This window comes from Desmodus rotundus, chromosome 6 (assembly GCF_022682495.2).
Source record: "Desmodus rotundus isolate HL8 chromosome 6, HLdesRot8A.1, whole genome shotgun sequence".
In the NCBI taxonomy this organism is placed as follows: Eukaryota; Metazoa; Chordata; class Mammalia; order Chiroptera; family Phyllostomidae; genus Desmodus; species Desmodus rotundus.
In genome coordinates this window covers 80,554,893-80,582,547 of record NC_071392.1, presented here as the reverse complement: position 1 = coordinate 80,582,547, position 27,655 = coordinate 80,554,893, and the positions used below count along the sequence as shown (strand labels likewise).

Below are 27,655 nucleotides of genomic sequence, written 5' to 3'. Positions count from 1 at the left end.
TTCACATAGAAAAATGAAGAATACAAGCATGAAGCAACAAGTCGAGCATAGCCCTAAGTGCTCTGTGATAGGTGGCATGAATGGTGCCCTCACGGAATGTTCTGGAGTCAGAAAGGCTAGCTAGAGTCACAAGGAAGTTTTCTGGAGGGCACCGGGCCTGAGCTGGGCTTTGAAGCCCGATCAGCACACACAAGCAGAGAGAAGGCACTGTTCCACGTGAGCGGAGAGCCAGGGAACAGTTGGTCCGTGGACCCCAAACAGGCCTAGGTCTCAATTTCCTCAACAATAAAAAGTGGGAAGGGGTTGATAACTGGTGCTGTGGTTGGGTAAGGAAAAAAATCCCTATTCTTTGGCAATATACATATATAATATAAAGCACCCTTTACCCCTGAAGTATCTAGGGGTAAATGGCCAAAATGTATGTAACTTACCCTGAAATGGTTTAGGGAAAAAATCAATTATGTACTTAGGTAGTATGTGGGTAGTCTTTGTACTATCATCACTTTGGAACTCTTTGGAACTTTGGATTATTTAGAGTTATTTAAATTTTAAGATTTAAGGCTAGTTATAAAGACACCTTAAGAGCTCTATCCTAAGGAAATAATCACAATTATGTAAGGATAACAATTTAAGGATTTGTAGTAGGAAAAAAAAAAACCCAAACATTCAACATAGAGCAAATGGCCAAATAAATTCTATGGTATGTTATGCCACCACTAACATGAATTTTTCCAATACATTTAAGTCTCATAAGAAAATGATCAGGGTATGATGTGAAATGAAAAAAAAGAACAGGCTACCCACCTGTACTTATTGTATAAATCCAATTCTGTACCAATACAGATATTTTAAAAATTGAAGAACATATACCAAAATATTAAGAGTACTAGGATTCAGGGTCATTTCATCTTTAAATTTCTATATTTTGAAGTTTTCCATAATGAGCATGTATGGATTTTCTAATAAAAATAAACATAGTTTCCTAAAAAGCTAAAGAAAAATGAGACTTGGGGGGCAAACCCAGGCTTACTTAAATAATTTTTTAAAGATTTTATTTATTTTTAGAGAGGGGAAGGGAGGGAGAAAGAGAAGAAGAGAAACATCAATGTGTGGTTGCCTCTTATGTGCCCCCCGCTGGGAACCTGGCCCACAACCCAGGCTTGTGCCATGACTGGGAACTGAACCAGAGACCCTTTGGTTCACAGGCCTGCGCACAATCCACTGAGCCACACCAGTCAGGGCTACTTAAATAATGTTTAAGGATTAAAACTATAAGTATGTTTGTTCTTTGGAGTCATATTCATAGAGTTTTTATATCTTAAAAAAGTGAAGAAGGCTATTGACCTTATGCAGTTATTACCAGGGTTAAAAGAAATAATCTTTGTAAGTTCGTAGCATACTGATTGCCCAAGGTAGTGTGTGTGTGTGTGTGTGTGTGTGTGTGAATTTTCAAAAAATGTTAATGTATATAACAGTTAGCAATTTTAATAACCTTCACCCCCCTGCTCCTTGTTTGCCAGTCTTTGCTCCAGAATGGGTTTTGTCTGGACAGTCCCATGCTCCCCTGGGCAGGGTGGGGGTTGACCACGCTGCCCCCTGCAGGTGGCGGCGGAGTACTTCAAGAACACGACGCTGCTGCTGGTGGGCGTCATCTGCGTGGCGGCGGCGGTGGAGAAGTGGAACCTGCACAAGCGCATCGCTCTGCGCATGGTCATGATGGCCGGAGCCAAGCCAGGCATGTAAGTGGCACTTTGGATTGTGTCTCTACCAGAGGGGATGGGATGACACACCAGGGCCGCGGGGATCCCACCTGCCCCTCCGACGACAGGACCTGTAACCAACCATGGAGTTGAGATAGGAGTGACTCTGGTGTCACTTACTGTCACAATCTAAATAACTTACCCAAGCAACCCAGACAACAAGGGCGGCAGGTTACCAAACAAGGAGGGGCTCATCAGGTCAAACAAGACGCATCAACATAAATTGTTTCTCCACCTTTTTCTGGTACATCAGGGAACAGGCTGGACAGGAAATGGTGGCTTCTCCTTTGTCATCTAAGGAGATGCAAGGGTTTCCTCCCATGCACCCCGAGTTTCTGTCATCCCTGACCAGACCTAAGCCTGTTGGCGTGTAGCATTTGACCCGGCACCTGCCATGTCCTGCCCGCCCTCAGCAGCCTCCTCTTCTCTCTCTGCTGTCAAGAAGTCCAGTCTGGGGGCAGGGTCGCAGCCTCGGGGGAATGTGCAGGAAAGCCAGCACTGACCGTCCAGGCTTAACCCTGCTGCTGCCCTGCTGGGTAGCCCTGCCCCTCCCCTTTGGAGAAGCTTCTCACCTCCCTCCTAGGGCACAGTGTTCTCACTATACTTTATGCAAAGTGCCATGACTCCTTTGAGAGTCAAACAACCCCTTTGGGGTCTAAAATACCGTGGGGTTAATTTGCAACATTAGTCATTAGATGAACACAGGTGTGCTTAAAAGGATGTCCCTGTGTCCCTCTTACCTGCAGCTTAATTCAGCGCCACTCACCCCTCACTAGTAACACTCACACCCACCTCCTAGGCCCACAGTAGCATTCCCTCACGCCGTCTTGGGGCCCTGAGGTGCTTTCAAACCTCTGCGTACTATCTTCAGGAACCCCATTGCGTTTCCACTTGTCTCTATTTGCCTCAAGCGCCGCCCCTTGCAGCCCCTGCGGTGCCCTCTGCCCTTGCCAGGCCAGGGCAGGCGGGCTCACGGTCACTTGCAAACTAAATAAAAACACCATCAGGATTCCCGCCTACCTGGACAGGGGCCACGTGATAGGCATGCGGCCCCCAGTCGTGGAAAGTCAGTGGTTCCGCCCACAGTGACAACCACGCTCCTTCAGGCTGGCTTTTCTCGGGGGAAAGAGAGCCAGGGCTGTGCAGACAACTCAAAGACAAATGACCGGGGAGTTACCTGTTTTCCTCCAAGCCGGGACTGTTTAGGATAGGAGCTGAAACAGGGCGCTCAGGGATCTGGGGATCTGTGACTTCAGCAGGGTGGCAGTGGGGCAGGAATGGGCGGAACTGTGAGGCCCAGGTTTTGGTCACTAGTGAGTAGGGTGACGTGGCTGCAAAGCCAGGAATGCCATGGTACTCGTAGAATCGCTGGCTGCAAGGGCGAAAATAGAGCTCCTTTCTGCGCAAAAACCATACATCATCACCCAGCTAATGCCCACAGGGCGAGAGAGCGACCTGTCAGTCGGTGCCCTCTGACCCCACTACCAAAGCTGTTCTTTGCTTAAGTAAGGGCTTCTTTCTGACTTCAGGCCGCTACATCATACGGTGTGAGTCATTCACTCAACGAATGTTTATTTACTGTTTACTCTGTGCGGAGCCCTGGGAGGACAAAGCTGACTGTAAGACATAAAAACCCGGCTTGCTGGATAAACACCGGCACGGCGCTCAGGCCAGCACCGCGGGGTTTGCGGGAGGCCCCGGGAAGCGCCCCGTGAGCGGGGTGGCGCTGGCCCTGCTGCCGCCGCCACTGCTCTGCCCGACCCGCCCTGCCTTCCAGGCTGCTGCTCTGCTTCATGAGCTGCACCACACTGCTGTCCATGTGGCTGTCCAACACGTCCACCACAGCCATGGTGATGCCCATCGTGGAGGCCGTGCTGAAGGAGCTGGTCGGCGCCGAGGACGAGCAGCTGGTGGCCCGCGACTCCAGCGCCGAGGAGGCTGAGCCCACCAGTACCGGTTGCCGGAATTCGTCCGCCCTTGGCCCCTCTGCCCTCCTCCAGTGCATTCGCCCAGCTTCGGGCCTCCTCTGCTGCTTCTCCTTCTCCCGACCCACCCCACCCCATACCAGCCCTTGTAGTCTGAAGCTTCCCTGAGACAACGCGCCCCCCCACAATTGCCAGATCTTCCTTCCCTCTTCCCCACTGACAGCAGCCACCCCTCCTCTTTTCCCCAAAAGCTCAAGGGGCAGGACATGCCCAGAGTAGCCCCGAGGGGAGGGGGGGAGTCGTGCACCCACCTCCAGCAGAAGCCTCAGGCCCTGTCCCCAAGCAGCCCTGAGCCCTGGAGCCCTGCCCTACGGGGGTGGGCCTGCCTCCACGTCTCACCTCCTGCTTTCCTTTGCTACTGTAGGTCTCGATGGAAACTACAGCCAGCCTTCTCTGGAGCTCATCTTTGTCAGTGAAGAGTGAGTATGACTGCCCTCCTCCCAGGCAGAGCCCCCCCAGGTCCTCTCCGAGGTCGGCAAGGCTGAGACCTGAGCCCTCAACAGCTCCTCCACAGGTGGGGGCCAGGCTCACATCTTGCCACGCCATCCCCGCCCCCGCCCCAATTTCCTCTCCATACCTGGGAGCGGCCTGCTGAGATCTTGAAGGCAACTCCCTCAGCGTAAGGTATTGCCTTGATGGGGCAAGAGATAAAAAGACTACTGAATCTGAGGGGTATATCTACTGTCTGTGTATCTACCAAGTTGAATTTCTCTAAACTGACGTCCCTCTTAGGAGAATAATACATTCACTCTATTAATGGAAAAATACTCACACAATAGATGTCACCGGAGATTCTTAGAGAATCACAAAAGTTTATAGATATGGCCTTCTTATATATGGCCGAGAAAAACTAGGTGGCGGGTAGGGGATTAGAGGACAGTGGTAGGAGGGCCACGGGAAGGTGGAAAGAAGGAACCAGAAAAGGAGACGTAGTCTCAAACACTCCTGGGAGGTAGATCCGTTAGCAGCTGATTTCTTTTGGAGATTCAATATCAAAATGTGGACTTCAAGGTATTCCGTGATGAATGTCACACTTTAAGAGTTGGATTTGTGCTAGAGCACAGTTTTGCAATTTGCTCTTCTCATAAAAAATGGCCTGCTCACATTGAGTGAAACCAGCATACGGGAAGGGAGGAAGTCCCTCGTCATAGCATCCTGGGCCCCCTCCCCGAGCCTTGAGGATACCTCACGTAAATCCTGTGGCTCTTCTGGCCCCTGCCAGATATTAGAACATTCCCGTGTTCAGATCTTCAGCAGTCTGGCCCGGACTCCCCTGAAAATTTCCACCTGTCCCCCAAAGCCTCTTCCCTTCCCCTCTCATGCTCACACCCACCCCCTCAGCCCAGGTCTGCAGAATAAGAGGCAAAAGAGAGTGGGGGGGAAAGTTGGCTCCTCTCTCTTCCTCCACCTCCCTCTTCTCCTCTCTCCCCCAACTCACTCTGCTGCGCTGACTTCTCCAGGGTGCAGGAAAAAGGGGCAAAAAGGGGCCAGTGGTATCGTAGGGGGAGTGTCCCTGAGGCCTGATGGCCGCAAGAGGTCCTTGGACCACCACTCTTGCTCCCCTTGGTTCCGTCTGCTGGTGGCTCACCCTGCACAGCCCCTTTGTTCTGGGGTCGCCTCTGCCTTTTCAGGACAGGTCTAGCCCAGCCACCCACCATGTGTGCCCCGCTGCAGCCGAGCCTGTTGGGCACTGAGAGCACAGGCTGGGGCATTCGCCTCACTCTGGCCGCCCAGGCAGTGCCCACCGGCCTCCTGCCTTTGTTCTCTCCAGATGAAAATATGTGTCCCCAAACTCCAAAGGAAAATCTCAAGTTGTCCCTAGAACTCTCTGGTGTGAGGATGCCTCTCTCAGGGCTGGCACCTCCCATGCTGTCTGAGCGGTCCTCGCCCACCCTTCTCGCCCGATTTGGGAAGGAAGGTGGCAGTGGGGGGACATCACCACACTCCCGCAAGGTGAATGACCCTCTCCAAAGAACACTTCCCTCTGTCTTCACTACCCCACCCACTCCTTATCTTTCCCTGAAATAGTCTGGAGCTGAGTGGTGACCACAGGACCCCAAGTCCTGCACGTGGGTTCAGCACCTCTCCTTCGTCTTCACGGTGGGTGAGGTCACAGCACCCACTGTTCTCAGAACTAAGACAAACCAGAAACATCCATGTAGTACTCAGTGTAAGTCAGTGACAGTTTAATGCTCACCTTCCTCACTACGCAAGGCCAAGGTTGGGGACCAAAAGGTGTGGGGCCCCAGGCAGTGGCAGGTTCCCACCCAGCACCACCTCTCAGCGCCTGCTGCTCCCAGGAAGTCAGTGACCTCTCTCTGCCTAGTTTCTACCCCGTAAGTGCAGGTAGTAATGCCTGCATCAAGGATTAACAATGAATGAGGACTAACGTCCCTATTTGAATCCGTGGCACCTAACCGGCAGTCCATGCTAGCTAGCTATTATTAGGTGTGTCAGTTTCCAGGAAAATGCCCTGTGCCTGCCCCCAAGAATCGTGACAGCATCTCTGGAAGGTAGAGAAGACTATGGTGAGATTAGGCTTCCTTGTAGCCTAGAAAAAAGGAGTCTAGGGGGTCATCTGTCCCATCGTGGACCTGTGGGGAAGGTTCCCATGAAGTCCGGTCCACTGTTAATTTTCCCACTTCCTTCGCTTTGTTCCAGCACCTCAACGACAGACTTCACTTCTCTGATGCAGAACAAGGTATGTCCTTGCAGGTTTTGTTTTGGTTTTTTCCTGTGCTTTGAAATTGTTGAAAGTCCCCAAGGGACTCGGGGACACAGATGCCTGACACCCTGTCCTAGAGCCCCACGGGCCCACGGATGGGAGATTAGAGAGATGCTCCCCGGGCCTGAACAGGGAGGTGCCCCCCAGGCCTGGACAGGCTCCTGGCAGGGGCCTGCCTGGTTCTGAACCCCGGCCCTGAGTACTGGGCTTAGTCACATACAGCCTTTTTTGGTTTTTTTCATGGAAACCCAATACTCAGCCACACAGATTTTCAAGAGCCACAGATTCATTCTTAGGATTTCTTTCGGGGTGTGTTCCATTTGCAAAAACCTTATCACAGCGAGGGACACATTTAGAGGGGGAAGCAAAGCTGCCTGCACTCCGCAGCTTGGCCTCATCCCTCCCCAAAGCCAGTTTTGCCTCTCTTCGTACATCAGTCCAAACTGTGGGCTTTTACATGGTACAATTTTTTTCATATTGTGATAAAAATAAATAACGGATTCTTCATGAGCTAATGAAGTTCCAGAAAGCCAAGCTCTCTATTATAAAGACAGAGCCATATTCTGCCAAATTTCAAAAGCCCCTTCAAATGGGCTGCTTGACACCAGGCTGGATGGGTTCTGAGATGGAGGCAGGCACAGTTGGGGCAGCTGGCCGCTGCAGGCTGTCCTTGGCCTCCAGTCTCCGGTCCCCATAGGGCTGGGGCATGGGGTGCCCCTGGGTTGATAAGGGGGGGTCCTTCTCGAGGACTAACACATCCTCCTCCTGACAGTGTAATGGTTTTTGTCCTGACAGAACTTGAATGGTGCGCCCACCATCGCCAACCCCATCAAAACAGCAAACCACCAGGACAAGCCGCATCCATCCCAGGTAAGTAGCTTGCCTGTCCTGACCCTGTTCACCTCCAACGATGCCTGGAGCCTCCCCGGGGTGCTGGTCTTGAAGTTGCAAGGATGTCAAGCTAGTGAGCTGTCACCAGACCCTCTCTGCCCGCATCGCTGCCTGGGATCAAACATCACTGCAGACTGGGCGAGTCATTCTACTGTCTGGGTCCCGATGGCTTCAAGTACAAAAGCTGAGGACGGGTCCAAACCAGAAGGTGTCCAAACGATCCCTCAAAGGTGCTTCAGGGACATTGCAAATATTTTATTTGAACATCCGGAGATGTTCAGGCAACTGCTTTTCTGTGAGAATAGGGTTTTCCTGGTATTTCTCGGTGAAACAAAATGCAGAAGGAAATTAGATGCTGAAGCTGGTATAAAATTGCAACTGTCACTTACCACCTTGATTCAGGTTTGTGTGTTCATCAAAATGATCTCAATTAACTTAATATCTATCATCATCATAAGTAACCACCACCATTTATGAAACACCTATGATGCTAAGCATCTTCTCTCTTATCTTGGCTCAGTGAGGTAGGAATTTTGAACCCCCATTTTCAAATGAAGTGGAGAGAGGAAATCATGTCCCCAAGTCCTCGAGCTAATGAGGGGAACACCGTGATTCAAATCTGTCTCCCTGACCAAGTGTGTACACACTCAGTTATAACACAGACGCATGTCACTTCAGTGCTGCATTCACATTTCACACAATGGAAGGCCTGTGTAAAATAATCATTAGAAGAAAGGATCGTGGCAAACCACTGGACCAGAGACTCTATGAGGTCTCTTCCAGCTCTGCTGATCAGTGAATCCTTCAGGAAGGTTTGGAAAGGTCCAGACCTACCTGGGCCCTGCTAGGAAGATAGGTACATAGTTAAGGGCTCTGAGAAATGTGGCAATGTGGCCCCTCCCCCATGGTTGTCCTATGACCTGGCCTGACATTTGCACCAGGCCGCTCCTAGTCTCATGAAGACTCATGAGGGGTGGCCAGGCCTGGAGGGGGACAGGGGGCCCTTGCTTCTGTAGCTCACACTCGAGACCAGAGGTCAGCAACCTCTGACCCTGAACAGCTCTCCTTTGGACCAAGCAGGGCCTGAGAGGGCTGCGGCCAGGCTGAGGCGTATATGCAAGGAGGAGGGGAAAAGCAGCGAGGAGAAACCAGTAGGCAAGAAGGAGGCACAAGTGAGGAAGGAAAGGAGGACAGAGTCCCACGCTTCAACCCTCTGCCCAATGAAAGCTAGATCCCTTCTGGAATCCAAGGCCTATTTTTCAGTCACGTCCCAAAGTCAGGGCTGTCATTCCAACTCCACACAGATCGACCCTCTCTGTTTGTTATCCAGACACAAAGTGGAGGGCAACCGGTTCTCCTGGAGCTCAAGTAACAGACGGGACATGCTGTTTCTATTAATAATAACATTAACAACAACAAAAATAGCAATAGCTTATCATTCATCAAGTGCCAGGAAGTGTTCTGATGCTTTACATATGTATTACTTCATCTACTCTTCACAACGATCTGGCAGAGAAAATAGGATTTTCCCTATTTTACAGAGGAAAGTGCGATTCAGAGGGACCGCGGGGCTGGGAAATGGTAGAACCGACATCGGCATTTGTCTCACTAACCCTCAAGGTCAAAGTCTTTCCCACTGCACCACAGTGGCCCTGTTTTTCATGCTTTGTGTGCCGGACAGCCCGAGCTGGGTTGGAGAGATGCCCTGATTTTCCTTTGGTAGGAAAAGCCAGCGGTCCTGACGCCCGGCCCCAGGAACCAGGAACTCAACAGGAAGTACAAGTCCCACCACGACCAAATGGTCTGCAAGTGCCTGTCTCTGAGCATCTCGTACGCCGCCACCATCGGGGGCCTCACCACCATCATTGGCACCTCCACCAGCCTCATCTTCTTGGAACACTTCAACAAGTAAGTAATTCGCTTGGTCGACGAATACCTACTAAGCACCCACCATGTGCCAGGAACATGGCAAGGTGCTAAGAATACAGCAGAAAATGGGACTACAACAGTTTCTGTACCAAGAGGGGAAAGAGACGATCAAGTCACCACAGTTGTGACTAGAGAAGGGCAGGAGTCTGCTGGGAGAGCCCCGCTCAGGGAGGCCACCCAGTCTTGATGCCTCCCCAAAGAGGCGACAACACAAGTCAGAGACCTGAAGCATGAGTTGGAGTAAACTAGGTGAAGGGAGAGTCTCCAGCCAAAGCCAACAGTAGGTGGGAGGGCTCGGAGCAGGAGGGCAGAGCACACAGAGGAAAATGAGAGGGGGCGCAAGGAGGCCAGCAGGTGCACAGGAGGGCCCCGAAGGACCTCGCCAGGCCCTCTAAGGCAGCAGTCCCCAAGCTTTCTGGCACCGGGAGCTGGTTTCGTGGAAGACAATTTTTTCACCGATGGGGAGGCAGGGAAGTGGGGTGGGAGGACAGGATAAGGGGCTCAGGCGGTAATGGCTTTGCCCGCTGCTCACCTCCTGCTGTGCTGCCTGGTCCCTAACAGCCCTCAGACCCGCACAGGTCCCATTCCGGCCCAGGGACTGGGGACCCCTGCTCTAAGGAATCTTCATTCGAAAGGCCAGAAGAAGCCTTTGAAGGAGTTTAGCCTTGGAGTGAGGTGATGAGAGGTATAGTTTTGAAAGCTCATTTTGGATTTTTAAAAAACAGAGAATGGATTGGAAAGGAGAAAGCAGGCAGCAGGAAGACAATTCAGGATGCTGTCCAGGAGAGAGCAGGTGGTGGCCTGGGTGACAGTGGCGGGGGAGGGGAGTGGTGGCTCTGAGACATTCAGAGGCAGACCTAACGGACCCTGGCAGCATGAGAGAGGGGAAGGCCAAGTCTAACTGTCGGGCTCTCGGCTTCAGCCATGGGGGCCAGAGTTGCCCTTGAACTACCTGAGGGGAAAGAGGAGGAAATGTTGGTGTAGAAATTGAGATGTCCAGCTAGGAGAAACGGCTCTGATTCTCAGGAGAAGTTTTCAGGCTAAGGGCATAGATTTGCTGTGGCCTGCGCAGCTGTCTCCTTGGGTGTGCCACCCACACGGTCACAGGGCCACTGCTCTCAGAAGGGTCCCGTGCTTGGCTAGTGCTCTGCTGTCACCATCTGGAAATTTCTTTTTATCCTCACCCAAGACATTTTTTCATTTCCTCTTAGAGATAGGGAGAGAGAGAAACATCGATCAGTTGCCTCCTATCCAAGCCCCAACCAGGGACCGAACCCACAACCTAGGATTGTGCCCTGATCAGGAATCGAAACTGCAACCTTTCGGTACGCAGGGTGATGCTCCAACCAACTGAGCCACACCAGCCAGGGTTGGGAATTATTTTTTAAGATTTTATTTATTTATTTTTAGAGAGAGAAAGGGAGGGAGGAGAGGGAGAGAAACGTGGATGTGAGAGAGAAACATTGATTAGTTGCCTCTCACACACCCCCAACTGGGACCTTGTCTGCAACCCAGGCATGTGCCCTGACTGGGAATTGAACCGGCAACCTTTTGGTTCACAGGCCAGCGCTCAACCCACTGAGCCACACCAGCCAAGGCGAAATTTTTAATAATATCTGAATGAGGGGCCCCATATTTGAATTTGTGCTGAGCACCGCAGATGAGATGGTAGTCGGTCCTGGTGGTGCGCATGTGGGGACTGAAGCCATTGAGAGTGAAGGAGGTTTCTCAGGGGGAACACGTAGAGTAAGGAGAGCAGAGGGCACAGACACGAAGCTCGAGCATTTAAAGTAGACTACAAACAAGAGAATAAAACAGTATCAGGCAGGAATGAGGAAAAGTCAGCGTCCTCCTACCCAAGGGAAGAAAGTGTTTCAAGGAGGAAGGAATGGTCCGTATTTTCAAGTTGTCTGAATGAATGATCAAGCAAAACAAGGACAAAACTGTATCCATCTGATTTGGTGGCATGGAGGCTACTAGTGACCTAGGCAAGAGCAATTTGGTCAAATGATGGGAAAAGAAGCCAAATTTCAGTGAGTTGAGGAGTTAGAGGAAGTGAGGACAGGGAGAGTCGGCTGTGAAGGGAGGAGATACGGGACGATGATAAAGCGAGAGGGAAGCAGGGTCAAGAACGGGTCTTTAGGGTGGAAGACACCTGAGCGCGGATAGGAAGGTTGCAGATGAGAGGGGCGTTGAAGGTTGGGCGAGCCAGGATAATTGACAGAGCGATGTCGCTGGGAAAACAAAAAGTGCAGTGAAGAAATTGATCATGGGCAAGAGGAGAAACACATCTTTCATTTTAGCAGAAAGGGGAAGGAAAGAAGGAAGGAAAGCGGGGAGGGAGGGAGGAGGACGGAGGAAGGACCGATGAACGTTTAAGACCTGATTCCCACCCTGTTACTCTGTCCAGGCTCTGAGATTTTTGCTCTTTAATTTCTGCTTCACTTTGTGGTCGGGCCAATTCATATTCCCTTCGTCCACTTCCTGGGTGGTAAATGGTACCTGCAGTTATAACTGTGGCTTACCTGGACAAGGGGATTCTGTGGCAGGAAGGTGGGTCCCCACTGGCCTGAAAGTGCCACTGTGTTTCCTTGGCATTGGTGAACAGACCACCTCCAAAGTTCATTTCAAACACCTACAAATTAGTTCTTACACTCAGTATATGTATTCTCACTTTTTAAAATGCTATCAACTGTATTAGTCCCTTTTATTTCTCCACGAAAGTCTATTTAATCTATTGTAAAAGTCCATTCTTTTCCCTGGGTCCAGGGCCTGGGCTTCTGTGTGCAGAGAAGAAATGATGCACCAGACTAATGCCTGTTCGCCCAGGGCGGTGAGTCACTGAATGAAGTATGTCTCAATCCAAAAGCCCTTCTTCCCAGCGCCCACTGTCAGCGGCCCACGCTGGCCGTTAGGGAGGGCACAGGTTGTTGTAACTTCTCCGAGAGGCACACAGGTATTAGTAAAGGTAGGTCCGTGACCAGGCCACAGCGCATAAAAGTGGATGTCCCCTTGACAACAGGAGATTATGCCCTCTTACACCCTGTGCTTCCATTGCTCTCTCTCTTGGGGAGCCTGCTCTTGGCCCTTCTCTTTCCCCATGCAGTGCTAGCATGAGAAGGGGGGCTCAGTCTGCTCCCACCTTAGAGGTGCTCTATGCCCAGCCCCAGCAAGAAGGGTCCAAGGGTAAAGAAACATAGGCGTCGCTAAGCTGACATCAGGGCTCACGTGTGGTCCATCCTGGCTTCCTGGGCAGCCTCCCCAGCATCCTGAGGCAGCCGTAGATGTAGAACCGATAAAGAGTTTGCAGATTCCAAGTCTTGGTTCTCCGTTGGGCACAGTTAACACCTGGAACCTTCATAGGGCTCTGGTGCCCAAAGTTCTCCAGCCTGATGCTTCGTATCACAGAACCAAAACTCCTAATATATACCAGACTGCCCTCTCCATTCTCGGTTGTCTTGGAAACCAGATAAGTAAACTTATCAGAATCTTTACATAAATTAAGAGCAAACTGCTCCTGAGCGATTCCCCTGAGCGCAAAGTATACAAACTTCACTGACACCAGTTTTGGCTGCTCAGATGCCTTTTTCAGCTTCCTTCCTAATTCTTGGCCTGGCTCTGTACAGATGCAACCGCCCAGTGAGTGAGTTCTAGGTTGTGTTTCACCATATGGTCAGCACTGTCTCCATGTTGGTCCTGCTGTCTTTAAGGAGCATTTAGCGTATTACCCCACAAAACACCACGGGGAAATCCAGCTTTCCTAATCGCTGACCTGGTTCTGTCCCCTCCAGCCAGTATCCAGCCGCCGAGGTGGTCAACTTTGGCACCTGGTTCCTCTTCAGCTTCCCCATCTCCCTCATCATGCTGGTGGTCAGCTGGTTCTGGATGCACTGGCTGTTCCTGGGCTGCAAGTGAGTCCCGGGGCCCTGCCAGCATGGCAGAGGCTCTCCTGTCACCCAAGGTCGCAGCGCAAGCCCTGGAGGGCACCTGACGCTCGAGGGGGAGCTGCCAAGGAACCGCAGAGGGTGCCCCTAAGCAGACTACAGTGGACTAGGTGACATGTCAGGCATGGTCTGCTCTTGACGCTCACAACATACGTGAGCTCTGCACCTCACTATGAGCTCCACGAGCCACGTTCGTAACTACAACTAGCTGGTTAGAGGAACCGTTGATTTATAAAGAGTCTGGATTGAAGAGTGTTTAATGTAGTTTCTTTGCTCTCAAAGCATATAGAGTAATTTCAACTAACTTCTAAAGAAATGTGACTCCAAGTGGAAGTTGCCTTAGACACGAGTGATTTATATTTAGTAGTCATATGGAAGATGCTTATTTCCCTCAAAATAAGTTGGACGCTCCTCTTGCAATGTTATTTCGCACATTAACCTGCTTGACAAGCCTCTTCTTCACAACCACTAGCCTAGGTCTGCTCCACATTTGAGCAGGACCACAGGCCTCCAGCACATAAAGGGAAGAATTATTGCATATGAGGTTTGCTACTAGTCCATGGAATTGAATGTCCCCATCGGTCAGGGAATGTTCTCTGAGCTGACATGTACTTTATGACTCAGAGGCTGTGGTCAAATCAATGATAGCTGACTATGTCTATACCTCCAGTGCTGCAAATAGAAAACCAACACTCTAGACAGATAAACACACTCACACACCTATGTGTAACACACAAGTATATAGAAACAACATAAATACACCTGCCTAAGTCCACAAGGCATAACTTCACGTGATTAAGCACTAGTGGATAACGCAAAGGCTAGGGAAGAAGGTTGATGAGAGGCTGTGTAACCTGACAAATAAAAGCCATATGATAGGTGGGGTTGGGGGGAAGTGCGCATGAGTGGAAATATGTTCAGAGCAAGCCAGTCATGTAGCGTTTGCTTAATACTTGGTCTCCCGTGTTTCTTTATTCTTTTGCTCATTTCCCCTTCTCAGTTTTAAAGAGACCTGCTCTCTGAGCAAGAAGAATAAGACCAAAAGGGAGGAGTTGTCAGAGAAGAGGATCCGAGAGGAGTATGAAAAGCTGGGAGCCATCAGGTAAGAATCCGCCATTTGCCTCCTGTCCTCTGGGAGAGAAAGCATGGCCCAGGCAGCCAGCACAGAGCAGCCCTGTTCCCGACATGCCCTGGAGCTGGGGGGTGGGGGGGTGGGGCCACAACCACGAACCCAGGCATTTAGAGGTGCTGTTTACTGCCACAGTCTGGCTGGCTCAGATTCCAGGGGGCTGCCCTTCCCCTTCACTATATTTGGGGCTAAGCTATAGCCGAAGCGTGGGGGTGGAGTGTTCACAGGCGGCAACTCAAGCACAGAGAACAAGGTGTGGCAGCTCAGCCACACTCTTGCTGAATTCTAGCAAGTCAGGCCTCCCCACATTGCTCAGGATGGGCCACCCCAAGTCCAGCGGCCACTCCCAGGGAGCTGGGGACTTCGTACTGTGTTTGGAGAGCCTCAGGCAGCATCAAACACAGATCTGAAGACAGAGCGTCAGAGAACCCACTCACCGGCCCTCGGCCAGTTCCTTCTTTCTTACTGTTGGATTCTATTCACTCACTCACTCACTCATTCATTCATTCATTTTACAGTTTACCTGTTTTAGAGCCATTTCTACCAGCTTCCCCACAGTGGCCCTAGGTCCTATTCCCTGCTGTTTCTCCTTCCATGACAATTGGCATGTTCAACTTTGGGTGAAAGGATACAAGTTTAAGCTGTCTTTTTAAAAAAACTAATTTATAAAAGGAATACATGTTCATTGTCAAACAGTTCGAAAACACAGAAAAATGGAAAGAGTTAAAACGGACTTGCATTCCCAGCAACCTAGTGTTAACCACAAACAACTGTTAACATGATGTACTGCCCCTCCCCTTTTCTTCGTGTGTGTGAGCAAAATTGTATGTGTTTTTGGTAAAACCCCGTCCATACTGAACAGTTTTATAGCTTGCCTGGTTTCATGTGGCATCACACTGTCGCATGTGCCCGGGGGTAACCCTGCTGCGCAAACCTCATTAGTAGGGGCATCTCACCGTAACAAACAGCTATGCCGAAAGGTGTGCGAGGCCATGGAATATCATTGGATAAGTAGGTTGTTTCCCTAAAAACATTTAAATGCTTTTAAATAGATAATGCTTTGAAGTGCATTTCTGGTTATTTTCTTAGATAAAAGGAAGGAACGAATCGAAGGTTCCTGAGAGTTATTGTCAGGTTGTCTCAAAAAGGTTGTGGCAATTCCTGGACCAGCAGTGTCTGCAGGCTGTGTTTTCAATTATCTCGTAAACGTGTGATGCTGTCATCCTCCCCGCGCCCCACCTAAATGTACCTAGTGAGTGTGGTTAGCTCTGTCTGGCGCGGTCTCGGCCTTCTTCCCACTTCACTCCAGTGTGCAGAGCGGCTAAGCAGGAACTGCTTCCTGCCTCCTGTGCTGGAGCTCTGGACACAGGAGCATCACGAAGCAAGTGATGGAGCTGCCAGAAATTGTCCTGTTTTATTTCGTAGCTACCCTGAAATGGTGACTGGATTTTTCTTCATCCTGATGACCGTGCTGTGGTTCACGCGGGAGCCTGGCTTTGTTCCCGGCTGGGATTCGTTCTTTGAAAAGTAAGTGATAGCATCCCCTCCTTAAGAACAACCCCGTCACGTAAACTCGGGGCGGCTTCCACCGGCACCTCCTTCTAGATTCTCAGGGACAGGAGTGAAGCCAGGAAGACACTTTGTTCCCATGAAAGTCCCCTTTTCAGCAGAGCTTCAGGAAAAAGAGATAGTCTGTGGAGTCTGAGTCACAGGTTGGGGTCCGTTGCAGCCACTTCTCCAGCTCTGTGAACTTGGTCTTATGACAAAAGCTCTTGGGACCTCAGCTATCTCATGGGTTGCTAAGAGACTTAAAGGGGAAATGCTCCTAAAGTAAAGTACCAACTGTAAAGAGACTACAGCCATGGAGCGGCTGACGCCTGTGCAGGGGAAGGCAAACGGAGGCTCCTGTCCCAACCCTGCATCTTCCCCTGAGGGCCAGGGCCACGGGCCTCAAGCTCTCCCTACACAGGTTCCCATTTGAGAAAAGACACACAGGGAGGTGTGACCCCCGCAGGAAAGAGGGCCCACCCTTGTCTATTCTCCTTCACCTTCACAACTCCTCATCACTCCTTCCAGGACTCGCCCCAATCCGCGGGCACACAAATTCCCACTGAGTCATCTCCCCTCGCCAGGCCCTGCCCCCGGACGTGAACCATTGCCCATTAAATTCACCACCACACAGCCAGCAACACTGGCAGGGAGGAAGGGTGACGCCCCTCCAGACTGTCCTACAAAGGGGCCTTGTGTTCAGACTGTCCAGAGACACCGTGTTGCCTTGGGGAATCCTGACCCTCCCGTCCAGCTTGCTTCTCTCTTTGCCAGGAAAGGCTACCGCACCGATGCCACGGTCTCCATCTTCCTTGGCTTCCTCCTCTTCCTGATCCCAGCGAAGAAGCCTTGCTTTGGGAAGAAGAAGGATGGTGAGAGAGTTCAAGGGGAGATGTCAGGGCTGGCTCCGGTCATATAACACCCAAGTCAGAATTTTCAGGAGCCTGACCAAGGCCTTCTGATTCCACCCAAACATAGCAGGGCAGCTTCCCAAACCACCCGGTTCCTTAGTTCGGCCCGTCTCCACAAATCACACCCATTGGGGTGCGTCTGTCTCTACCTCCCTGTCTACCTGTGACCCAGGGGAGGACCGGGAGCCCTCGCCGAGGCCGGAGCCCATCATCACGTGGAAGGACTTCCAGAAGACCATGCCCTGGGAGATTGTCATCCTGGTGGGAGGCGGCTACGCCCTGGCTTCCGGCAGCAAGGTAGCTTTTGAATCCTGTCCTTTCCTGATCAGATATTTCTTCAGCTACTTTACAGACCAAATCATCACAGTTCTGGGGGGGAAGAGTCAAAGCAACTGATGGGGAGGTGACATTCACCCAAGTCACTGGGAAGGGAAGCAGAACAGCCGGGAAGGGACACGCCGTGCTCCCGGCGCTTCTAAGCTAGCTTTCCCAGAGTACTGTGGGAGTCCCCTGGTCCCATTGCTGGGACCAGAGTTACACATCAGCTGTGCCGTGGAGTCATGGCACATGGCATTCACACCCCACCGATGGGCTCGCGCCGTCCCAGCAGAAGGTTTACTGGACTTTGTAGCCATCTCCTGCTGCTGATGGGACAATTGGAGACAGGAGATGTGTCTGTAAGGGCCCAGAGACACCCCCAATGACACAGCAAACTGTCCCCCACTCAGTCCCTGTGCATATAGTGAGCCCCTTTGGAGAAGACAGGCTAAAGATGATGCTAATGCCCCCTGATTTCCTGACTGGGGGGATTTGGATGAGATCTTTTAAAGGGGGCTGGTGGGAAATAGTTGAATTTCCTAAAGTGCTAGCCCTCCCTAAAATAGAAAACGACCTTACGAATGAATCAGGGGAAGGTTCACACCAGCCCTCCCTCCAGCCTCTCTGTACTCATGACCCCGTTCTAAACCGTTACCGGGTCACAGAGAGTGACCTACACGCCCACCGAGTCCCATCTCCCCCGCGGTGTGAGATTTCCTTCAGAGGTGCCCGAACCTGAACCCCTGCGGTGACGGGCGCTGCTTCAGCAGGGGACGAAGAACGGGTGCTCTCCACTTTCATTCAGCCCAGGTCTTCTCGGGGGGCTTCTCCTGACGGTCTGGCTCTGTTCTCTGGAAACCGCTTTAGGTGATGATTATCAAAATGGGAACTCATCAATGCTCCCAGATCATTTTTTTTCCAACTAGAACTCCTCAGACTCTTTCACTATTCCTCATAAAAGTAGTGACCCCTTACCACGCTGGTTCACTTCTCAGGGCTCAGGGGTTTGCCCTTGGCCTTCTTCAGACACAGTCCAGGGGTAGCGAGGATAAAGCCGTTACACTCCCCAAGCCCCATCTCTCACGTCTGATCCAAGCACCATCCTGTATTTGTAAGGAAGATTTTACAAGGTTTTCCTTAGGCTCTCATGTTGACATTGATGTTGGAATTGCAGTGAACTAAACTCTTCATTCTTTTCACTGTTAGTCTCTATTGGGCCTCAAGTCCCCCAGCCCGTTCTGTGCACGCGCTGTCAGCGTTTCTAACTCCAAGTTCAGGATATCACATTTATCTTTATTGCGCTTCAGTGGTTAATTCTGGCCTCCGAGCCTCGCCTGGCAAGATCTTTCTCTCTAACCAAAGCCGGGCGTGTATGACAGATAGTACAGTTTACATTTCTGCAAAACCCTGACTCACTAATTTTAATAATTCAGGTACAATATACGTAATTGAGTTTGAAATAATTTCAGTCTTGAGATTAGCGAGGAAAATCCAATGCAAAATGTTTTCATACCAAGGAATTAAACAATGAAGACTTCCTTTGTTGTGTTTTTTCCTAACTTTGTAGTCTAGTTTATCCATTTTTCTCAGATTAGAGTGTAAAATAGTTCTTTGGGGGAAAAATAACTGACATTAAATTACTTTGCTTTACTTACAAGTGCTGTTTGCATAACATGGTAAGTAAAACTCCATTTCTTTATTAAAGAAAAAAACAGGTATGGTTTCCTCTCAGCCAACTGCTCTCCCTCTCCTGTCTCTGTCCACGGATCAAGGTTTAACATGTTACAAGAGCTACAGTTACAGGCTTCCTGTAGGCCTCAAGGCTCTGTACCAACCATGAAATGATGTAGTCCCCACATGTTGGATTTGCAACAGTCAGTAGTCAGCTGAGGGGGGAAAAGAAAGAAAAGTATGCCAAGGTTAAAATGGCTGCAACAGAGAGAACGCTGAAGGCCTGGTATTTAGCTGGCCATGAGGCAGCCAGGGTGCTGTGGAGGTTGAACGAGATTTGATGATTTGGAGAAGAGGAGAAGAAGTAGCCTGCCGACAACACAGAGAGGCTGTCTTTAGTTGGGAAACATGAAAAGAGCTTGAGGACCCACAGAACGTCTCACCTTGCTTTCTGCCCTGCTCCTCCTTTCTCTATTGCAATCGCAGTCTCTCGGGTAAATAGGAAAAACCAGAGCATATCAACCATAGAAGGGAGAGGAGGGAGGGGGGTGGGAGGTTGCATAAGGTAACCTGGGGTTTTTTTTAGCACAAAAACTAAACACTCCTCTTCATGTTTGAGGGAAGGGGCAGAGCCCTCCCCATTGCCAAATGAACAGCTTCCACCCCAGTGAATCATTCCAAGTAGGAATATTCATTTCTTGGAGTGGCTATGTATAAATGTTGCTACTGGAAAAGGTTCAAGAGTGACAATACGCTTTCGAATCTGGTGTCCTCAGAAAGTACGGGCAGGCTGTAGACCCTGATGTCAGCGACAATGGGATTTGAACCTACGACAGGTCGCGGCCGAATGCCCGTGCTTACAGGCCAGTGCGGAGGCACCTACCCCACTAAATGCAGACGGGCTAGTAATCCTTCTCCACTTCATTAGTCATGTAAAACTCCTAGTATTCAGCTCAGCCTGCTTGCTCCCCTCAAAATGCAGGAACAGTTACTATCTAAAGAGGTTCACAGTTTTTCCCTCTTTCGGGGGATGACAGAAATATTTCATAAGCCGAGTTACACTTGGCACCGTAAAGGCCACTGCTGACTGGAGGCAGTGAGCACGTCAGAGGCTGGAGAGAGAGAAACGAGATTGAGGTTGAGGGGCCCATCACCCCAAGGATCTTCAGCCCCTGCCAAGCCATCGTGGCTGTGAGGGTGGGTGGCTCTCCATTCCCGTGACAGCCACTGACCAGGAAACCCTAAGAGTGAATGTTGTACAATCATAAAAAAAAAAATTCTGGGCTACAAAAATGATCTAATCATAAAAATCAGGGATGCCGCTGGGTCCAGTGTGCCTGAAAACAGGGAGGCAAGCTCGAGCACTCCTGGGGTTCCTCCAGCCCCCAACAGCCCTGGTCTCCTGGAGTCTGAGCTCCCCTGGGAATGTGCTTTTCCTCCTTTCTTCTAACTATGCCTTGGCCTGCAGAGCTCTGGCCTCTCCACGTGGATTGGGCACCAGATGTTGTCCCTGAGCAGCCTCCCACCGTGGGCGGTCACCCTGCTGGCATGCATCCTGGTATCCATTGTCACCGAGTTTGTGAGCAACCCCGCCACCATCACCATCTTCCTGCCCATCCTATGCAGCCTGGTGAGTAGCGCAGGGCTCCCAGATGTCCAGGCGGGCAGCCCAGGGGCCTGCAGGGGCAGGCACAGGCCAGGGGGCAGCTTCCACGGCTGTCCTCTCTCCTCTGGTCGTTTCCACCACCTTCACTCATTGGTGTTCAAATCATAGTTTGAAAACTTACGTTTTTCCAAAAGCAACTGGTAAGTAAATAGATAATAAACCACAGCAACTGTTCTAGAAACCCTTTCCAAAAAGCCTGGGTAGGATTTGTTTGGGGGCAGCCCTGAATGGAAACCTTACAACCCTAGGATTCCAATTCCCCTCAATCATCATCATCCTCTCTCTCCTGAGATAAGACCTAAGAGTAGGGCTGGAAAGTAACTACAGAAAATGGAGACAAAATGCTCCCAGAAGTACACTCAGCAACAAGGACCAAGACCACAGTTCTACCATCACCTCCACCCGGTTTCGGTGTCCAGAAGGTTCTGAGAGTCAGGAGCAACCTCAGAACAATGCATTATTCATGGATAGGGCAGGGCAGCAGCTGCCAAGTCTTAGCCTGGCTAAGCGGCCCCAAAGGTAATACACCAGACACAATATGTCCATTCCATGAGGTGGAACCTATGGAATGAAGGCTCCTCCCCGTCACCAACAAAGCAATGTCCCCCCTGCTCTTTCTGACCCCAAACTCTTGGCTCACTGTCCAGATGCCTCCCTCCAACCCCCGCCTCCCACCATTTCATTAGTGTGAGCACAGGAGAGAGCTTAGTTAAAACTTGGCAATCCCGAGGGCCAGCCGATGGGTTCACATCCACGTAGGGCAAGAAGCTTACCCAGAAAGAAAGGCCCCTTAGTTCTGTACCCCAGCAGTGAGGGATCTCTGCTTCAATCAGAGCAGCCTATTGCTAATATTTGTGTTCAGAGAACTTCTCAGCCAAAGAATAAAATTTAAAAACCACTTCCTTAGACCAGCACCAAGAAGTGAAACACCCCTCCTAGGAGTAACTCAGAGCCCTGTTCCTGTGGGGAGTGAGCGAGTGGCCTGAGCACGTTTGCGTGCCCTTGAGGGCAGTGATTTCACGACCCCCCGCATAAGGGGTCCAGCCAAGGCTGGCCAGCACCGAGCCGTTGTTTGAAGCACGTCTGCGACGTCACGCCCAGGAAACAGCAGTCTCATGTCCACGCTAATGCTTCTGTGAATTCTCTCCTTCTAGTCGGAAACGCTGCGCATTAACCCACTCTACACCCTGATCCCCGTCACCATGTGCATCTCCTTTGCAGTGATGCTGCCTGTGGGCAACCCCCCCAACGCCATCGTCTTCAGCTACGGGCACTGCCAGATCAAAGACATGGTGAGTGCGGGGGCCTCCTCCTGCCGGGGGTGGCCAGCCCCACAGCCTCCTCCCGAAGTTTGTTCTTTGGTAGCCATTGTCTTCGGCCCCTCCACACTCGGTCTAGTGTGGGACAAAGAGTGGCGCTGGAAGAGGTTGTGGGGCAGGGTCTGTAAGCACCAAGAAAGGCGATAAAGGGCTCCCCCCAGCCCTTCTTGGGGGCGAGGGGGCCACGGAGGGAGAGAGCTGGAGCAGACACAGGCCGTGGCCCAGAGCCCGAAGGCGTGAGTACGTGCAGTCTTTGCTTCAGGTTCTTCAGGGGACCGCGGGATATCCATTCAAAAAGCTGGCTTACTGCTAGAAGGCGAAGTTTGAGAAACTGTATGAACCTAAGGTAAAAGGTCTTTTGTGAGAAGAGGATCGTTTTGTTGAACTCTCCCCACCGCAAGAAATCCCTGAAGCAGCATGGCAAAATGAAGCACCCACCGCTCATTTCTGTGTTCCACTGGGCTCCCAAAAGCTGGCTGCGAGGAGGCATTCTACGGCTGGTTTTAGAGCTGCGCACATCCACCTCCCACTCCTCTGTCCGTACTCCCTGCTACGCTCCTTCACACCCAGGGCTGGGGGAAGGGTGAGAAAAGCTAGTACAGAGGACGAGGGCCTGCCTGTCTGAGACAGGGTGCACTCACCCTTGCTGAGGGTCTCAAAGATTTTTTCCACTAGAGTCCAGACTCACTCTCAGCAGACCTGTTAAGTAGCACATGGAGGAAAGAAAGAGCGAGCTTCAAGCTGGTAGCAGACACTCAGGTCCTTCCACCATAACTGCTCACCCAGCTCACCTGCAATACTTCGGCAAGGTCATGGCCACCCCTTACCCCGTCTTACTGCACAACCCTCAGTCTCATCCCGAGCTCTGCCCCAACTGTCCCCTGCGCCGTCTGCTGTGCGCCCCCACCGCTCACCCCAGCCTTCTACCCTGGAATCGGATGATCAAATACACCAGACGACAAGAAGTGAGCTAGTCCTCCGCTCAATTCCCAGCTGGGGCACTGACCTGAGACTTCAGTTTCCCCATCTGCACACTAGAGTGTACTAGAATGCTCTACGTGGTCCCCTTTGGCTCTAAATGACCTCAACTTAGCTCCTTTACAACCTGCCCCCTCTCACCTGCTAGGAAACATGGGCAGTTCTCCACAGCAAGGCCCAGGGGGCAAGAGTGATTAATACATCCAGGGCTTGTGCCAGAAAGCAGAGAGGGGCCACGTCCACTCATTTGCTTGGAACAATTTCCTGGCATTCGTCTTTCCCTTGCAACTTCTCCAAGTTAACGCCAGCTGGTGGATTCGCTGAGGCTGCACGCTGGGCCTTGCTACGCCCTGGCCGGGAGCCAGCTAGCCTTCCCGAGCATTTTCCCACCTGGCCCTGTCTGTGCCATCCATCACGCCTCACATCCCCTAACCTGGGAGTCCCCAGCACCGTGGCAGAAAGGGAAGGGGTCAGTCACAGAGGTGACATTCCCTCAGAAGAAAGCAAAGCTAGCATGCCTGTGTCCCCTTCCCATGGAAGGGCTGAGCAGACACAGCCGACCGGTTCCCCTAGGTGAACCCAAGACATACAACTCCCACGAGCTGTTCCTTGAGGAAGAAAAGGGTAACAGTGGCAAAGCTCCACGGAACACGGCCCCTCCTGCAAGTCCCCGTACCTGTCAGCACAATAAAGGCTCTGGCCAGTTCCTGCCCTAAAGAGACCCGGGTGATTTTAACACATTTCCCTATCATGTAGCTGCAGGACCCTTTTTTAGTGTAACTCTCAACGTTCAAATCTCTGGTGTTCTGAGCATTTCCCTTCTGGGCCTCCTCTCGACGGTGAGGGTGCTCCAAGTGGAGAGGATTCTAACAGCCTCTCCCAGCCCCGCCCTTCCTGGCCTTCCGCAGTCCTGCGCCACCCTGCACAGCAACCCTGGAGCAGCGCAGGTAGCGCCAGGAGCAAAGCAAGGTCCAGCGAGTGGGCTGCGATCAGGCGGGGCACAGATGGGGCGCACTCAGGGTGCCACACTGCTGTCCACTCAAAATGACGAGGGTGTGCTGGTTTGTGTCCTGCAGGTGAAAGCTGGCCTGGGGGTCAATGTCATTGGCCTGGTGATAGTGACGGTGGCTATCAATACATGGGGAATTAGCCTCTTCGACCTGGACACTTTTCCAGCCTGGGCCAAGGTCAGTAACGTCACTGATCAGGCCTAACACAAGCGGGCAGACAGCCAACCAAGGGAGCGGCCGACCCCCAGCAGGAGCTGACTGACGAACAGGCCAAGAAAACGCCAGGAGCAGACAACCCCCACCAGAAGATTCTGCCACCCACCACATCAAGTGCAGGGCAGAACCCCTTCCCCACAGAACCAGAGCTCAAGAAAGCCGACCACTTCCTCACTTCTTTGCATCTCATCTCTGCGATCTGTCCTTTCAGAAGACAGGAGGAGAACGCCTGCCCTAGCCACCCCTCAGGGGCTAAGCCTCGAGCACTGACTGGCCTCAGTAGGTTTGAGGTTATTCCTAATTTCTTAATCCCTTTGTAGGAGTTGAAAAAGGAATCTGAATCATCCTGCCTAGGCACAGATAGAGAAACCAGTGACATCTCTTTGGTAGGAAAATCTCACGGAGAACTTGAAACCTTATGTCAACTCCTTTCTCTTAAGCGCTTCTGTCCTAAGTTCTCACCACAAAAAGGTGATTCTTAGCAAGTCCTCTTTGTGGTGGTCAGAACTCAGTTTATCACCAGTCTGATTCCCTCTGAAGCATCTCTCTTTAGTGGCTTCTCTTTAGCTTGGCCCCAAATCCCTATAAAGAAATACTGTTCCCCTTTCGAAAAAGGCTGGTGCTGTCTTCTGTCAAAGGAAAAGGAAGTAGAGAAACAAGACACATTGTGATTAGCATCTCTCTCCGCACATCATGAACCATCAGTGCCACTGTGCTGGTTAAGTGTTGGGAAGGAGGAAAACTTTCATACTGTCTTATTAAGGTGGCCAAAGCTATAATTAAGACCACGGCACTATGGGTGATACGTGACTGCTTTCTTCGGGATGGAGTTCACAGTTCGCTGCTGAGAAGGCGAGAGCTGAAAGGGCCAGGCCCAGCAGCCACTTTCTACAAGCCGGCGAGCCCTTTGAGGGGAGAGGAGATGTCCTACGTCTCTGAAAGTCCCCAGCAACTTAGGCAATATAGTAAACTGTAACTGCTCAATAAATGTTTCCCTGAGAAAAACCACTTTGGAAATCAAAGCCTCCTTCCTCCTGAAAACCCTGCCATTTTCTCCAGGACAGATGTCCTTGCTATATGACTAGATATATGAGGGGGGACCCCTCCTAAAAGTCAGAATTTGTATTTATTTCTAAGAAATTGTCTATTTACTCTTACATGTTTAAACTTCAGTCCCCGTCAAAGTGCTCTCCATTTGATGCAGCACACCTATCGAGACGTTTTCTCCACTGCTCAGAACAGTTTTTGAACTCGTCACTTTTGATGCCTTTTAGTGCTTCTGTCGCTTTTTGTTTCACCTTTTCCACGTTGAAAGGGTCTTCAAAAGAAAAATTCACTGAAGCCAAACACAGCCTCTCACCACAACGCCAGCTGGTACACTGATAGAGATGGGTTCCTAGGACACTCACCTAGCAGGGGAAGCCTGTGCTACACGGGGCCCGCCCTCCAGAAGATAATTCCAGGGGTTTTTCTGGGTCCCCCCTCGTAGCTCCCAAACCCTCCGGTTTCCTGGCGTTGTGTATTTCTGATTTCTACCACCAGTTACTTGCTAAACACATCTTATGGGACAAGGAGTGCCCCATAATTCTTACATCGCTTTAATGATTTTAAAACATGTATCGTCTTAGCATGTGCCGTTGTTCCGCAGTTATTTATCAATGAAGTCACTCCGCTGGTTCATCAAGTACCTGTGAACCGTCAAACTTCCTTCGTGCTGGTCAACACGTCCATGCCCTGACCACAGCATATGACGGACCAGGGTGAACCAGGAATGTTTCGGTGTCTGCCCTGTCAATGAGCTTGGGCCGAACTACTTGGCCGCGTGTAACACTGATGAGTTCATGAGCCCAAATAACACACCAGTACTAGGTCACGACAGGTGGCTGGATGGAGCCAGCGTCTCTGTGGTTATTTTGCTTTAGAGCACAGGTGGCAAACACAAGGCCTGCGGGCCGAATCCGGCCCCCTACCTTGTTTTATCTGGCCCCGCACCTTGTTTCTACCTGGTGGCAGCGCCGAGCTCCTGGCCCCTTGTTCAGGAGTAGTTACATTTATACAGTCCTAAAATTACTCGGCCCTTTGAAGGCAGCCGTGAGGCTGACGTGGCCCCGGTGAAAGTGAGTGTGACACCCCTGCTGCGGATGTTTGCAGGAGTCGGGGTGTCGTCAAACGGCTGACCCGTTACAGAGCCAGGACAGCAAGCCCCTAAGTCAGACAGTAAGACAAAGGCCCAGATAGTCGGTAAGATTCTGGGAGCATAAATAACTACTAGGAGAAAGAAAAGTTGACTTGGAATTAGCGGCCGCTGTCCGTCCATTCGAGAACCTGACTCACCCCACAGGGAAAGCAGTGAGGCTCCCCATGGTGGCTGCTGCCGGATGCGCGGAGGAGCTGAGAACCCAGCCTGCCAGCGGAGGCAGAGCCCATTCTACAGGCCAGCACTGTCCTCTGCCCAAACCGGAGTCAGGCCCAACCAGACGGCTCCTCACAGGCTAACAACCCCTGGTCATCTACCAGCACCACACGCCGGGTGTTAACAGCTCTCCCTCGTAGTCGTGTGTCTCTTTCAAGGGTATTATCATTTGATTTTTATCTTCTGTCACAACAATACATGGATGGAAAAGCTGTAAATGATGCCCTTATACCAGCTCACCTGACAGACCGCGAAAATAAGAAACAAAGACTCTAAGTATTGCTGCATCTTATTCTCAAGTCAATTACACATCAAATTTGTTTAGTCAAAGTTGCCTTTAAACCACCTTTAAGTTGCCCATGAAATACATAGTATACAGTCTTTTCCGTTACATTTACACGGCACAAAGACTCATGTACCATCTTGTAATAAATAAAAAAAAATTGCTAGTTTTCCCTCCAATGTCAGACTAGACCCCTGTTCCTTCAGCTGGATACCAAATAAAGTAGCTGGCTTCACACTTGGGGCCCATGTTTGAAAAAGTGTCTCCAAACAGTAGAATGCCCAGTATAGCAAGAAGCTGAAACCATTACTACACAGAGGGAACGGAGACCGCCCAAGCTCACAGGAGCTCATTCTGCAGCTGCCCTCACCAAGGTCGAGCTGAGCACGGCCACCCGCACGGCGTGCGTGGCACCTCGCCAGCGTCCCAGTCCCGTGTGACTGCCCATGTCAGAACGGCGCCCCGGCACTGCACCTTTCCTCAGGCCTCACCGCAGAGGCAGTGGTGCAGGCAGGCTCAGGACTTGGGGCTGGCGGTGCCCCTCCCCGTGCACCCACAAAACCCCAGCTTGTTCTTGTCTCCGTGCCTTGCAAAACATGCCATCCACGAGATCCTCAATATGTGACTATGTTGCACCCAGATGCAGGGAAGGTATAAACTGACCATGTGAAAGTCTAAATGTCACTAACTCCCCTAATTAAGACCAGGCAATGTCTCAAAATATTTTCCCTTCACCGCCCTGTTCCTTTCCACAAGGCCTTAATAGTAGGGAGAAAAAGAACTCATTCATCTGCATAAGGAATGGAAATGCTTTGTGCAAAGCCTCATTTGCTCCAGTACGGCGTGCAGCGTTCCTGCAGGGGGAGTAACAGAAAAAGCTTTCAAACTCGGAGACCTCGCGGAAAAACAAACGCCAGCCGTGTCCAGGGAGCGAGCTGCTCAGGGGAAAGGAAAACATC

The 27,655-nt window shown here is 51.1% G+C and overlaps 1 protein-coding gene across 2 annotated transcripts in view; it reads left to right on the top strand.

Moving 5' to 3' along the window:
- SLC13A4 (solute carrier family 13 member 4) overlaps positions 1-25,008 on the top strand; it is a 38,501-nt gene extending 13,493 nt beyond the window's left edge. Inside the window, exons 3-16 of one of the 2 annotated variants that reach the window (XM_024555129.3) lie at positions 1,603-1,739; positions 3,538-3,710; positions 4,110-4,164; positions 6,407-6,446; positions 7,266-7,340; positions 9,085-9,269; positions 13,082-13,201; positions 14,235-14,336; positions 15,789-15,890; positions 16,686-16,783; positions 16,995-17,119; positions 20,280-20,441; positions 21,632-21,769; positions 23,851-25,008. In XM_024555129.3, the coding sequence (XP_024410897.2) occupies positions 1,603-1,739; positions 3,538-3,710; positions 4,110-4,164; positions 6,407-6,446; positions 7,266-7,340; positions 9,085-9,269; positions 13,082-13,201; positions 14,235-14,336; positions 15,789-15,890; positions 16,686-16,783; positions 16,995-17,119; positions 20,280-20,441; positions 21,632-21,769; positions 23,851-23,988 (1,650 nt within the window). In that variant the 3' untranslated portion in view covers positions 23,989-25,008. Of the gene's footprint in view, positions 1-1,602; positions 1,740-3,537; positions 3,717-4,109; positions 4,165-6,406; positions 6,447-7,265; positions 7,341-9,084; positions 9,270-13,081; positions 13,202-14,234; positions 14,337-15,788; positions 15,891-16,685; positions 16,784-16,994; positions 17,120-20,279; positions 20,442-21,631; positions 21,770-23,850 lie in introns of both variants that reach the window. The other variant, XM_045191203.2, reaches the window with a different exon arrangement.
- The last annotated feature ends 2,647 nt before the right edge of the window (positions 25,009-27,655 follow it).